We start from the raw sequence: 13566 nt of genomic DNA, 5'->3' as shown, positions 1-13566 counted from the left end.
GTGAAACCCCTTGTGTTTCTCTCCAGGTTCCAAGCTTTGCGCCTGACAATGCAGCAGCGTCTGGAACAGCTGGTGGAGGCCAAGTAACTAGCCAGAGCTTGCCTTTTGTGATTCCCGTGGTAGCAAGTACACATGGAATCTCAGGGACCCAGCCCTAACTGATCACTGACCGATGCCTGCTGCCTAAGGAATCCAGTACCTATGCGTATTCCACCTGTCCACAGATTACCTAGCACCCTGTGTCTCTAGTCTTGGTACCATAGGGAGCACGTAAGGCACACCCAGGAACTTGCTAGTCAGGATCTATGTGCAAAGCTGGCCTAGATGGTAATAAAGAGCCTTGGAACTGCGGTGCCGGCCACACTGTATGGTTGAATAGTATGGTCAGCCTTGTTCCTGTGTATTTCCAGTCTGAGAGAGCAATATAGCACCCAGCCCCTGGAGAATGGGCTTCATCTGCTTGCCCAGTGTCTGTCTCTGAGCCTCTGCATGGCCACAAGTCCCTGCCCTTATCATCCATGTGAACCATGAACCCCTGGTCTTCCCTTGTTTCTTATTGCCACTCAGGAACTGAACTGGGGCAGGAGCTGCCAACAGCCATGAGACGTGGCTTGCTTCTATCTACTGCTTCACCATGATGTCCTGGCCTCTGAGCCTCCTTTCCTAGCCAACATTCCTGGCCCAGAGGTTAGATCAGGACTAGGACTATCAATATCTCATCAGTTTTTGGCATAAATCACCCTTAGCTTGTGAGTGTGATCCAAAGAAATTCTTGAAAGGAGTTGTCTTCAAGAAATATGTCCATCAAATTGTTTTGGGAGTTGACTCGTGTAGCACTGGAACAGCTGGGCAGTGGCTTCAGAAGGTTCAGTCCCCTTTACTCCATCTTGTGGATGTCTATATGTCTCTTGCTTTCCTTGGCACTGAGCTTCTTTCTCTGTAGTGGATAGGGACAGCTCTCAATACATCCTATGAAAGCTCGACAAAAAATGGAAAAAATGTCTGTTTGAGGACAAAAGGCTTCTAATCCCCTAGAAATGGATACAGAACAATTTGCTGACTGAAATCTCTGGCATGAATGAGAAAACTTCATTTGTAAAACTATGCAATGGTTTACATCAATTGTGGAAATGGCTGTCTAACAGCAAACTAAAGGCCAGCTTCCTCCCCTGAGGTCCAAGGCCAGTAGATTTAAAGAGAAGTGTGATGGAAGCCTTTGGAGACAGAGTTCTATCCTCAATGCAGTGCATGTGAAAGCCTCTCACAGAGTCCTGAAGAGCAAAATGTGAGAACAGCTGTGCAGTGTGAAACCACGAAGCAGGGTGGATGTCACCCCTAGGTTTTCTGGACCCAGCTCTGTTTCACCGAGATGCTTAGCTGCCAAGGGAGGTTTCTTGCCTCCTCGATTCTTTGGCACTGTATTTTCTTCAGTGCTTAATAAAGGTCTGTTGTGTTGAACAGAAGCTGCAGGCCCAACCTTTCTTGTGCTTCTTCTTGTTGTGTTTATTTCCTTGACCTGTTTTTCTAATCTCTGAAGCTGTTGTACACTATGAAGAGCTGTTGTAGGCAGAGAAACACCTGTTGGAACCTGTGGACACTGACAGAACTCCTTCCCTTCATGCGTGAGCTGGGGATTGGTGTAAGGCCTGAGGCAAGGCCACCTTACCTTAGAACACAGGAAAGGACTTACTGGTGGTAGTCTGTGGGTGGCCTAGGCAATAGAGTCATCCTGAATTGTAGAATTTTAGCATCAGAAGGGCATAGAAATTTCCAGCCAGACTCCAGAGTTGAAAACCTGTCCAGAAGAAATCGACTGACTTGATTCTTTTATGCCAGGCCTGTACTGGATCCTGGAGGAGCAAAGATAGAGCCTTGGTAATTCCTCTTCTGGAGAAGTAGACATGGGGACAGTTAAGCCCCTGAGAAGGAAGCATGATACTGAGCAGACAGCTAAAAGTGAAGGGTACTGTAGGCCAAGAGACACCTTCTGTGCTGACGCAGGGACTCAGTGCTGGGAGAACCACTGACAAGGATACCCTGGAAGTGGCAGCCAGCTCAGTGGTGTTTCACAGCTGTCAAAATACTAGCTAAGGCTTTTTAAGGTATTTTACATTCGAAATATTATCAAAATTAATCTCTGAATGACATAGTTAGGGAAAACTGCACAGAGCAGTGTCCTCTGCTGCGTTCTTGTGAAGTGTTCACAAATGTTAGCCCAACCTTGCCTCATCTGCCCTCTGAGGGCAGCTGGAGACCAGCCTTTGTGGGGCAGAACAACCCTGGAACTTGAGACTATGGAGGCTGAGACGTCACGGTGAGCTAGGGCTACATTCTGCTATGGAGGTCACAGCCTTTCTGGGGTGTTCCCCGCCTCTCAGATGATAAAGGTATCTACAGATAAAGATCCCTGCCGGAAAGCACCATCTTCAGAAACAGGCCTGTCCTCAGAGCCTAGAATAATAAACGGCACAGGATGAAATCAGCATGATTACAAGATTGCACAAGTCCTGAGCGCAGGATAAACAGGATTGTTTGTCCAGAACAAATGACCAGAGTAGATTGAAAACAAGAGGGGGAAGACTTGTTTTTCTGAAGCAGTAACCTTTGGCCTTTCTCTCTGACAAAACAAAGCCTTTCTCCCAGGATACATCTGGCTCCTTGGTCCCAGGGAAAGGAGAAAGGGCTTATGTAGTCTACTCAGGTGATTTAGTAGGGACTGGAATTAGGCCAACTGTGCTGTGTGAGCACAGCTGCAGGGAGGCAGGCCATGGAACGTCCTTATCAGGGGGACTCTGACTGCCAGGTCCTCAGGCCCTCTAACCCTCATCAGTGGCAAGCAGGAAGTCTGTTAGGTCACAGCCAAGCGGTAGCACACATACAAACAACCAGATGCATGTACTATATTTAGGCCCCAAGAACGGCACTTGGGTATTAGCCAACTGTTGACGTGCTGGGAGCCTCACAGGACCTGAGGTGGGGCTCTGTGCCCTCCAGTGGAGTTGTAACAAAGGTTTTCTGCTAATCCAAGAGCATGGGAATTCCCAGGGTTTCCTTTTTCATCCAGCCCAAGGGAAACAAGACTTACCAAACAGACTTATCTAACCGACTCATTGTCCAGAGTCCTGGGCTGAAGAACCCACTTTGAGGGAAACAGAGTATATTTGTTCCTATACTCAGGCATTCCAATAACCCGTCCTGCTGTCTCTGGATTGTGGGTCAGTTCTGCCAATGACAGAACTTCTGCCAAGCACTCCTCACTGATACAGTGCTTATTTGTGTACATGTATGTACACCTGCATGTGTACCAAAACACATATGTGAAGAACAGGGTCTAAGAAACAAAACCACAGAAAAGAGAAATTCCTTTGCTAGGGTGTTTCTCAGCTGTTGTTGTTGGTTTTGTTCTAGATTTCTTGTTCCACAATGAGCTCTTTAAATACCCAACCCACTCTGGGTAAGTGGCCCCTGTGGTGCAGATCTCCAGAGAAGCTACAGCCATTGAGCTAACACTCCCCAGAAAGAAAATCTGCCTGCTGTCCAGGCTGTGGCTTCTCCTCTTACCCTTTGTCTCTTCTCCCTTTGTCTAATCGAAGGACGACCTGTGACTGGTTTTCATCATTTAATCGATGATTTAAACACAACATGATTCCAAAACTTGACTCTGTTAAGTGTGTCCATGTGGGTGTTTCACAACATTTGGTCCTCGTGTATGAGAACCAGCTGCCAGAAGGCAGAAGGTGATATGAAACTAAAGGCAGGCCCAGATAGACCCCAGAGTGCAGAGCGTAACTTATGGACTCATGGCTTCCATGGCGTGTGAAGCAGCAGGCAGAGGGATCTGTATATCTCACGTAGGAGTAAGAAGTTTATACACTACTCCAGACAAGGGTAGGCTGCAGTTAGCCAGTATATACCACGTCTTTCTCTAAAGCTGTTGACATGTCCCATATCAGTTAAGAACTATTGTGTGTCAGTAACCAGCACAGAATGCTTGGGTATCCTAACAGCTTTGCTTGTCTTACAGGACTGGTGATGTGTGCCAAGGTCAGCTGGTAGGCAATATGATGGTTATGGTGTACATGTCCATGGTCATGTCAAACTGAAATCTATACTGGGAAAGTTACTTGCCTCACTTTCTCCATCAGTAAAGTGGGAGAGAAAATAGTCCCTCTCTCTCAAGGTTGTTGAGAGTCATAGTTTTATTGCAATAACAAGGCCAGACAACGTCACAGGAGACTTTACGTCTCTCAGAAATGGTGGGGCTATACAGTGCCCATGGTGTGTCTGTGTGGCTCAGTTCTACATGTTTTCTCATCCTGGATGCCCAAACTCCTTGAGCCATGTGATTGAAACGGAGGGAAAGAGCATGTGTATCAAGGCTGCTTCTGGGCCACTGTGTCACCTCCATCCACTCTTGGCCAGTTTAAGTCCCCTAGTAAAGTCCTTATCTGGAGATGCACCCTCTAGGGTAGTGGTGCTCACCTTCCTCATGCTGCAATCCTTTAATACACTTTCTCACGTTCTGACGACCCTCACACCGGAATGATTACTTTCATTGTTACTCTCAATTGTAATTCTGTTACGGTTATAAATCGCAATGGAAATACCTGATATTTCCAAAGGTCTTCATTGACAGTGTCATTGAACTTCAAAAGGGGTTGTGACAACCCATAAGTTGAGAACTGCTACACTGGGGGCTCTGAGAATTGCCCCCTCCCTATAAGCAAGAGTTACAAAAATCAAAAAAGGTGTCCCAGGCAGCTGCTATGGCCACGCTCTGACAGTATTAAAGACCTTAAAAGTTCTTTACACAGTAGCTGGCTGAAGTATAACAACAGAATACTGTAATATTAACACACGAAGAAGGGCATGTCTTTTCCTGGCCCAGGCCTCTCCCCAGGCTTCCCTCCCATTCTTTCTATTCACCATGACTTTGCTCCTTTCTTTCCTGACATTTGTCTCCTTTAAAAACTCCATCACTCTTGACTTCCTGCCTATTCCGAATCCCTCTGGGCCTTCTGTAGCCGGTGTAGGTGTTTTTCTATACAGCAAAGAAGGATGCTCTACCTTTCAGTGAGGCAACAAAGATTTAGCGTTCCTGACTAGTAGTCCCAGTGCATTTTTGCTCTTGAGTTTTTTCTCTATTCCACCAGCTCACCTCACCACCAGCACCAACCACACAAGACAACAATTTAGTAATAAAATTAACAATAAATCATGTTTATCATGTGCTACACAAAGCGTCTGCTCCTGTTTAGCCTCTATCATTGTGATAAAGCACAAACTGCAAGCAATTTAGGGGAACAATGAGTTTATTCAGCCACCAGGTCCGTCACTGAGGGAAGACAGGGCTGGAACTTGAAGCAGAATTCATGGAGGAGTACTGTTTGCTGGCTTTCACACAGGCCCATTCTTATCTAACTTTCTTATATAGTCCAAGAATATTACCCAAGGGATGCTGCTATTCACAGTAGTCTGGGTCCTTCTACATCAACTAATAATCAAGAGAATTCTCCACAGACATATCCACAGGCCAATTTGATGTGGTAAATCCCTCATGTCCTTCCTCTCAGGTGATTTTAAGCTGATTAAAGCTAAAATGAACAAAGTTGTGCGTTATTTCATTCTCTCTTTGATAAAGCTCACACAGTGTCTGACTTACTGAGTTGATGACCTTGATGAGGACATCATTAAGTTCATTGTTCGGTCATCTGCAGAAACAGCTCCCTCTGCTGGCCAGAACTCTTTAGCCAGAGACACGAACTCCAGAAGGGATGGGCTGGCCTTCATTTACATGTCTGCCAAGGCAGATATGGTGAGCACTGCTTTGTGGGACTGCAGCTAGAAGAGAATGAGGAAAATGTTGAAGTAAGTAAAGAAGCGTCTTACCAGTTCACTGATGCAACAAACGTGTACTGAGAACCTGCGGCCTCTTGAGCGCGGACGGCTCTTAGCCCTACCGCGTCGGACTTCGTGTGCCACAGTCAGTCACTGGCTTTTGTTTTGAGACGGGAAGACTTTGGGAGGTTTTGGACACAGGAAAGGCATGATCTAACTTGGTTTTTAGAGGGTCACACTGAGCTTTGAGAGAATACTTGTCACTAGAAGCTCTGTGGAGGTTGTGAGAAAGAGGCTCGGTTCTGAACATACTGTGAAGACAGGCCCAGAATAATCTGTGGGAATGAGAGATGAGGAGCTAGAGAGGTCCCTGCTAGGAAGGGGAAAGTTAGTTATGGAAAAGGGTCACAGACAAATAATAAAGAGGCTCACTCCCAGCTTCTTCCTCACCTTTCTGACCTGAGGCAGAAGCCGGGTGGAATTTTCTTCTGCAGTAGGAACCTCACTGTAGCTGACCGGCCCAGGCTGTTCCGATGTTCAAGGCCAATCCTGAGCGTGTTTACCCAAAGCTGTGGGTCTGTCGGCTCCCTGTTCTCCATCTAAACTGACTGTCTCAGTTAGAGTTTCTATTGGTGTGATAAACACCATAGCCAAAAGCACCTTGAGGAGGAAAGGGTTTATTTCATCTCATACTTCCAGGTAAGGGTCCATTCCTGAAGAAAGCCAGGGCAGGAACTCAAGCAGGGCAGGAGCCTAGAGGCAGGATCTAATGAAGAAGCCAAGGAGACTTGCTACCCACTGGCTCTCCCCAGGGCTCACTCAGTTTGTGCTCTTAAACACCCAGAATCACCTGCCCAGGCTGGCACTACCTACACTGAGCTGGGCCCACCTACATCAATTATTAACCAAGAAAATGCCCTACAGGCAGGCCTTGGAGAGTGGGGGGATCTTCTCAGGTGAGAGACCTTTCCAAATGCTACTAGCTTGTGTCAAGTTAGTATAATACCAAACAGAACACTAACCAATATGAAGTGAGGAGAGTGAGAACTCAACCCAGGCAACCAAAAACACTCAAAAGCCCCACATGAGGAAAATGGATTTTAATTCCCTAATCCCCTTTCCACCTTATGGAGAGTCTTTCTTTCTGTATGCTTTTCAGTAGCTGCCTCTGGGGCCTGATTTCTCACTGGCTTTAACTGGTCCTTTAATTGATACGTCCTTTTCCAGTGTTCCTGTGTGGTTTTGTTTTGTTTTGTTTTGTTTTACCTTTTTGTATATGTGAGTACACTGTCGCTGTCTTCAGACACACCAGAAGAGGGCATCAGATCCCATTACAGATGGTTGTGAGCCACCATGTGGTTGCTGGGAATTGAACTCAGGATCTCTGGAAGAGCAGTCAGTGCTCTTAACCGCTGAGCCATCTCTCCAGACCCTCATCTTTTATTTCTTTAGTTGGTGAGGAAATATATCCAGCCAAGACCCCTAGATGGTAACAGAAAGGTTGTTTGTAAGTCTAGAGTGGGGAAAATGTGACAAGAATGACACTGGGGATTTTTGGCTTGAGCAGCTAGAGTGATGGCATGGCTGTCAACAGCTGTGTGAAGACTACTCAGGGATGGAATGTTTGGTCTATCAAATTCATTGAACATTCAAACAGGGAACTCAGGCAAGTGGATATATGAACCTGGAATTCTGGAGTGCTGTATCTTTCAATGTAAAACCTCAGCTCTTACTTCAGATGGGACAAGAGAGTTTATTCTGGGACCAAGTATAAATGACCATGGTCTGGAAACGGATTTAGGTTGCCTCACATCCCAGGCCCCAACATGGAAGCAGTTTCGTGAAGTTTTGTAGTAATAGATTAAAGAAAGTTATATATCAAGACACTTTGAAACACGCCAGTGGCAGCATGGAGTGGGTGGTTACAGCAATGTGAAGGAACCCCAGCTGCAGGCCTCTGCCTATCAAATGACTCTTGGACTTCTTATTGTAGAAAAGTCAGTTTTGTTAAATTAACACATCCCCAAACCTATTTTTACCTATCAGTCACAGGATGTTGAGTCTGACAGAAGTGGGCTAAGTAGTGGTTATTTTGGTGGCTAAAGATACCTCAAAACGTGTTGTAACTGGGCTCCGGACCTGCAACATTCCAACACAGAATGAACCACAGAAGTTCACTTATCTGTCCAGCCCCGCAGACGATGCAGCTTCTTGGTGGGAAGTTGCATTTATAGATACCAGGATCAGTGGTTGCCTGTGGGGGAGTCAGCAGCAATGTGACAAACCCGAAGCCATTAGACTGGAAGGACTCTCCCCTGGGAAGGAGGTAAATGTGTGCCTTTCCAAAACTGAGTTGTTCACTCGAATTGTGAACGTGAGTAAACTTCCTCTCCAAGCTGGGGTTCCTGCCCAGTATACCGAATGCATTCATTTTCCCCTGATGGGAGTGACTGATTCAAAACCACAGCCCTCACTTCAAAGTCATAAGAGGTTTCTTTTGTTTTTTGTTTTTTGTTTTGTTTTTTGTTTTTTTATTCTGGATCCAAACACGAGTGACCATGGCCCAGGGAACACAGATTTAGATTACCCAAACTCCACCTTTCAACCTGCAACTGGTTTCATGAAAATTTGACAGTAACAGAACAAAGAAAGCCATAAATCGAGATACTTTTAAATACATTGCAGAGAAGTGGGTTTAGACATCTGAGCTGTAAATGTTATCTAATATAGTATTATTCTTAGCCTCTTGATTGGAGAATGGGATTTTGTGTAATGCATTCCAAAGGTGTTTTATCTAACAGGAAGTTCCACGTCCTTCCGCATAAGTGGACAAAGAACGAATGCAGCCCGAGATGAATAGTAATTACCCTCTGGACCTGGGACATCCCAACCTTTCTTCACCACTGTCATTTTAATCAGTCAGCCTGTGCGGACAATGTCTTTCAGAACTTCATTCACGGGACTTTTTAGTGGTATAATTTAAAAAAAAAGACAAAAACAAACAAACAAAAAACATGAATTACACCTTAGGCTGATGTTCTTTCTTTATACTAGATACTCAGCACTAAGAATGCAATTTACAAGTTGGACGGGCTAGCTTGGGGGGTGGGGAGAATCTAACAAAGGCCAATTTCTGTGTAGCTCGACCGGAATAGAAAGAGAGCGGGTACTTGGCCTTGCGGTCCGTGGGTCTGCCTTCTGAGTGGTAAGCGAGGAATACAAAAGGACCGCCTAAAGAAGCCGCAGGACTCGGTGGGCTGGGCTGGGGACCATAGAGGGTCTCTCCGCCTCTTCCTAGAGCGGCCCGCAGCTCCGCTAGGAGCTCGCACTTCCGGCGGGCGAGGCGGGAGGCGAGCACCGTGGCGGCCTGCACGGTGAGTGCGCCAGGCCTGCGGGTCGGCCTGGACCGGTGTGGGGTCGGGCTGCGGCGCTTCACGGAGCCGGGCGGGCGGCCTCGGCCTGGGGTCAGTCTCGGCCTGAGCGCCTCGGCTCGCTGCGGAGAAAGACTCCATTGTACGACTGCGTAGGCTGCACCGGGCCATTGTGAGCGACTTGGAGGGAGCCGGGGAGGCTTTGTTGCTCTGGTAAATGGGTGAGAAAGCAGGTGCATGCCAGTTAGACGGGTTCCCCGTACTGGAGCTCCATTACCCAGCTTTACGGAGCCTCCTTTCTATTGAGGACCTCTATCAGAAAACCGGACTTGGCGTTCAGAGGAGGGGGGCGATGGCCACCTCCCCCGTCCCATCCCCCCTCCCCGAGTTCGGACAGGCCCGGAGGCGGCTCCTGGGTTGGGACGGGTGTGTTAAAGGAGCTTTGTGCTTGTGTTTACAAATCCACAAACGGAGGCAAAAGCATAAAGCTGTATAAAATTCTACTTGTAAGTTTGACTATTTCATCCATAGGTAGATTTCATAATCCATCAGTTTCCAACCAGTCGTGAGTTCCTCGGTATTTAAAAAGATGTGCTTGAAAGTGTATGATTACCATTATAGCTGTTTATTGAGTACCAGGTACCCCACACACCGTCTTCTGTTTAGTGCGATTGTACCTAACACAACGGTCCGTACGTAACGGGGACGGTTAATGGGCAGGTATTACTCTAGATCTGTGTTATACGCAGTTTGCCCTTTCTCTTGCTGCAGTTACAGCAGATAGAATTATTAAACACCCCGGAAAAGTTCCTGAGCACTCTTATGCTTGGAGAGTTATTATACAACAAAATCAAGAAGAAGAAGAAAAAGACAAGAAACGTGTCATTTGTGTTTTTATTTACTACCTTTAAATGCTTGTATGCAAGGAAACTCAGGACAGTTACTGATTGCTCGTAGGGTAGGTTAAGTAGCCTACAACACTGAAAGTCCACTAACAGTTTGGCTTTGCAGCCCTGAACACCTCCCACGCTGTCACCTATTTGTGTGTGTGTGTGTGTGTGTGTGTGTGTGTGTGTGTGTGTGTGTGTGTGTAAGGGGTTGTTTTGACAGCCTCCAGACAACCTTAAATGTAAACAAATACAATTAATGTAAAACTTTTGATTGCTCTTTTCTTCTTGGTGTAGTGTAGTCTTAGAAATAGAATAAAACATTTCTTCAGAGTTTTCTCACCTAGTATTTTCTGAATAAAACTCTTTGGAAACTTTTACTTTTTTTTTTTTTTTTACTGATTAGCTTCTATTTTTTGACACAGTTTTCTAGGTTATCATCTACAGAAATAGCCAAACAAATAAGAATAAATAGAATCTAATCCCTCATTTCCTTTGAATTTGAATGTCTTAGCAGCTGTTAAATGAGAAGTGTAGCACAGTCGATGTGGACATGAGATGCTGTGTGGCAAAGAGTTTGATCGGCTTTTGCAGTTATTTTTCTATTCCCTCTAAGCCTTTATCTTGCTTTTACTTCTTAGTCCTTCAAAAATACCCTCTGTGGCTGCTCCGGAACACATCTGTGTTATCTTCATCTTCTCTTTTGCCTGTCCAAACTCAGTAAGATTGCAAATTGATGATGTTATTTATTAAGCTTAACTTCTGGAGTTAGAATTCCCTAACAAGCATTTGTCTCTTAAAAGTGCGCTCATTTCCTTTGTACTAGGTGTGCTTTGATTTAAATGTGGATGCAGTTTTGACAGATCGAAGAGGTGTTAATGTTGAATTAACGGTTGATCTGTATTTTTCTTTTTCTTCTACAGAAAATTCTGAGTTGCGTTACTCTAGGATATGAGACCTTAGTTCAGAAGTTCAGAAGACAGTACAATCTCTTGTCAGTACATTTGGCTGCTCACCATGAGGTTAGGAAAGCCTAAGGGGGGTATTTCTCGAAGTGCAAGCCAAGGAAAAACCTATGAGAGCAAGCGCAAGACAGCCCGCCAGCGACAGAAATGGGGGGTGGCCATTCGCTTCGACTCAGGGTTAAGTAGACGGAGAAGAAACGTGGATGAGAAGCCTTACAAATGTACTAAATGTTCTAAGAGTTTCAGTCAGAGCTCCACTCTTTTTCAGCACAAGAAGATCCACACTGGGAAGAAATCCCATAAATGTGCCGATTGTGGGAAAAGTTTCTTTCAGAGTTCTAACCTCATTCAGCATCGGCGGATCCACACGGGGGAAAAGCCCTATAAGTGCGACGAGTGTGGAGAGAGATTTAAACAGAGCTCCAACCTTATCCAGCACCAGAGGATTCACACCGGGGAGAAGCCCTATTGCTGCGATGAGTGTGGCCGGTGCTTTAGCCAGAGTTCCCACCTCATTCAGCACCAGAGAACCCACACCGGAGAAAAGCCCTACCAGTGCGAGGAGTGTGACAAGTGCTTCAGCCAGAGCTCCCACCTGAGGCAGCACATGAAGGTGCACAAAGAAAAGAAGTCACATAAAAGGGGTAAAAATGCCAGGGCGAAAACTCACCCGGTGTCCTGGAAACGTGGTAAAGGAAGGAAGGCAGTGGCTGGGCTCCGCCAGGTAAAGGGAGCCGCTTCGGGCCTTTTCAAAAAGAAGAAGTGAATCTCGTAGCGGTGAAAGCCTCTCCCAAGAGGGAGGACACTTTACAGTAGATAGAGCACTTAGATACTGGTCCTCCCTAGCATGGAGATGTCAGGAGTTTCATGACAATGGGCTGAAACTCTGAGTCTAGCCATCCTCATTTCCTTTCAGAATAAATAAGTAAATTTATGTGACATGGAGCAGAAAACTGAAAAAAAAGTTTGGTAAGAATTTAACATCCTTGGCCTCAGTTGAAATTTCTTCCCTACGTTTTGATAAAAAGCGTCATGTTTTCATGATTCACTGGTGTGCCAATGATTACTCTTGGTTTTAGGAATTTCTGTATACAAAATCATTAAAGAGAAGGAATGAGTTTTCAAGTTCTAGGACCGACTATATTTTTAATGTTTTGTAGTTTTTTTTAACCATTAGTATCAGCATTGATTCAGTATTTGACATAATAAAATGCATTCAAGTTCATAGATTTTTGTATTTTTTATTAGCGTATATTGTATGAAGTAATGAGTTCGTTTTCTTTAATGTGTACGATGTATCTGTATGATGTGCTTTGATTATATCCATTGCTCTTACCCTCACCTCCACCTCCTGGTTCTCTTCTTCCTCCCAGAGAGTTCCCTTCCCACTTGAATTGTTGACCCTGGATTCTGTGAATGACAGAAATTGTCTTTGGTTATTTTTCCACATCTGCTTTACTGTGTTTACTGTAATGTTCTCCAGTTCTATCCATTTTTCGCCAAACAACAGGATTTTGGCTTCTTTTTTTTTTTTTTTTAACTAATAAGTTTGTCATAGTGTCTGATGCTTTAATGAAGGGGTGAAAAGGTCTCCATGTGGCTTTTCTTTTGTTTGTTTTTTGTTTACCATATTCTTAGAGATTTCAAAGAATCCAAAGTGAGAAACTGCAGACCTCCTCCTAAGACCATTACTTGCGATGCTGATGCCCTGCCTCTTGCTTTCTTGAAATGGGAATGGTTTATGTTGAATCATGCCAGTGGCCTCTTGGCGTTCCTTTGTTCTCTTGCAAACAGGGCCTGCATGAATAAACTATGTTACCAAGAAAGCCTGACTTACTTCTGGCTAAAGAACTACAGTGTCATAGACTGAGCTTTGACTGCCGCTGACTGAGACAGATGTGTGTCTACAAGTTCCTGGAGCCCTGTTAGAACTTAACTGTTCTTTACTTTTTAGCAGTTGTTTAAGAAGACTAGCGGACATCCTTTTTCGAATGCTAAGCCTGAGTTCCTAGTTAACCCTTAGTTCAAGTTTTTGTTTATTGAATGCTAATGTTTTCTGATTTTTATAATCTCACTTCTTCCTGTATTAATGACAATTATCCTCAAAATAAAGATTGAGATATTTTTGCGTACTACTATCTTACTTTCTTTTGGAAGATTGTTTCCAGTGAGTTAAAAAACAGATCACAGCTTTTAGAAGACTTGTTCTGCTCTTTCTGATTTTCCTCAGAATTGAACTTTTCCTCCTTCCCTCCCTACCACCACCACCATCCCCACCACCTGTATTTATGGAGATCCTTAGCATGTGGCCTGTGGACAATAGTTACATCCAACAGAGTATCCAACATGGTATAAGGCTATTGCAGACATCTTTTATAAAAGACTCAATCCTTGACATCCTGTTGTAGCCAAATCTCTATAGCAAGGATGTATCCATGGGACTCTAGTGAGCGTCTGTCAGTCTCTGTAGCAGGGATGCATCCATGGGGCCCTGCGAGCATCTGT

The 13566-nt window shown here is 45.0% G+C and overlaps 2 protein-coding genes across 9 annotated transcripts in view; both read left to right on the top strand.

Moving 5' to 3' along the window:
- The window catches only part of Rassf4 (Ras association domain family member 4), a 35220-nt gene extending 33757 nt beyond the window's left edge, over positions 1 to 1463 (top strand). For all 4 annotated transcript variants that reach the window (XM_017592701.3, XM_039107862.2, NM_001024275.2 and 1 more), the window contains one exon: positions 27 to 1463. In XM_017592701.3, the coding sequence (XP_017448190.1) occupies positions 27 to 87 (61 nt within the window). In that variant the 3' untranslated portion in view covers positions 88 to 1463. The remainder of the gene's footprint in view (positions 1 to 26) is intronic.
- A 4253-nt stretch (positions 1464 to 5716) lies between these two features.
- Positions 5717 to 13193, top strand: Zfp422 (zinc finger protein 422). Of its 5 annotated transcripts, none has more exons than XM_039107733.2 (2): positions 5717 to 5868; positions 11020 to 13193. In XM_039107733.2, exon 2 carries the CDS (start codon positions 11114 to 11116, stop codon positions 11825 to 11827), a length of 714 nt encoding a protein of 237 aa, XP_038963661.1. In that variant the 5' UTR covers positions 5717 to 5868; positions 11020 to 11113; the 3' UTR covers positions 11828 to 13193. The 5 variants fall into 5 exon arrangements, with proteins under 5 accessions (XP_038963661.1, XP_006237251.1, NP_001012763.1 ...); XM_006237189.5 differs by lacking the exon at positions 5717 to 5868 and adding an exon at positions 8981 to 9043; NM_001012745.1 differs by lacking the exon at positions 5717 to 5868 and adding an exon at positions 9008 to 9212.
- The last annotated feature ends 373 nt before the right edge of the window (positions 13194 to 13566 follow it).

This window comes from Rattus norvegicus, chromosome 4 (assembly GCF_036323735.1).
Source record: "Rattus norvegicus strain BN/NHsdMcwi chromosome 4, GRCr8, whole genome shotgun sequence".
Taxonomy (NCBI): domain Eukaryota; kingdom Metazoa; phylum Chordata; class Mammalia; order Rodentia; family Muridae; genus Rattus; species Rattus norvegicus.
Note: the sequence above shows the minus strand (reverse complement) of the source record. Positions and strands in the feature narration are given on the sequence as shown.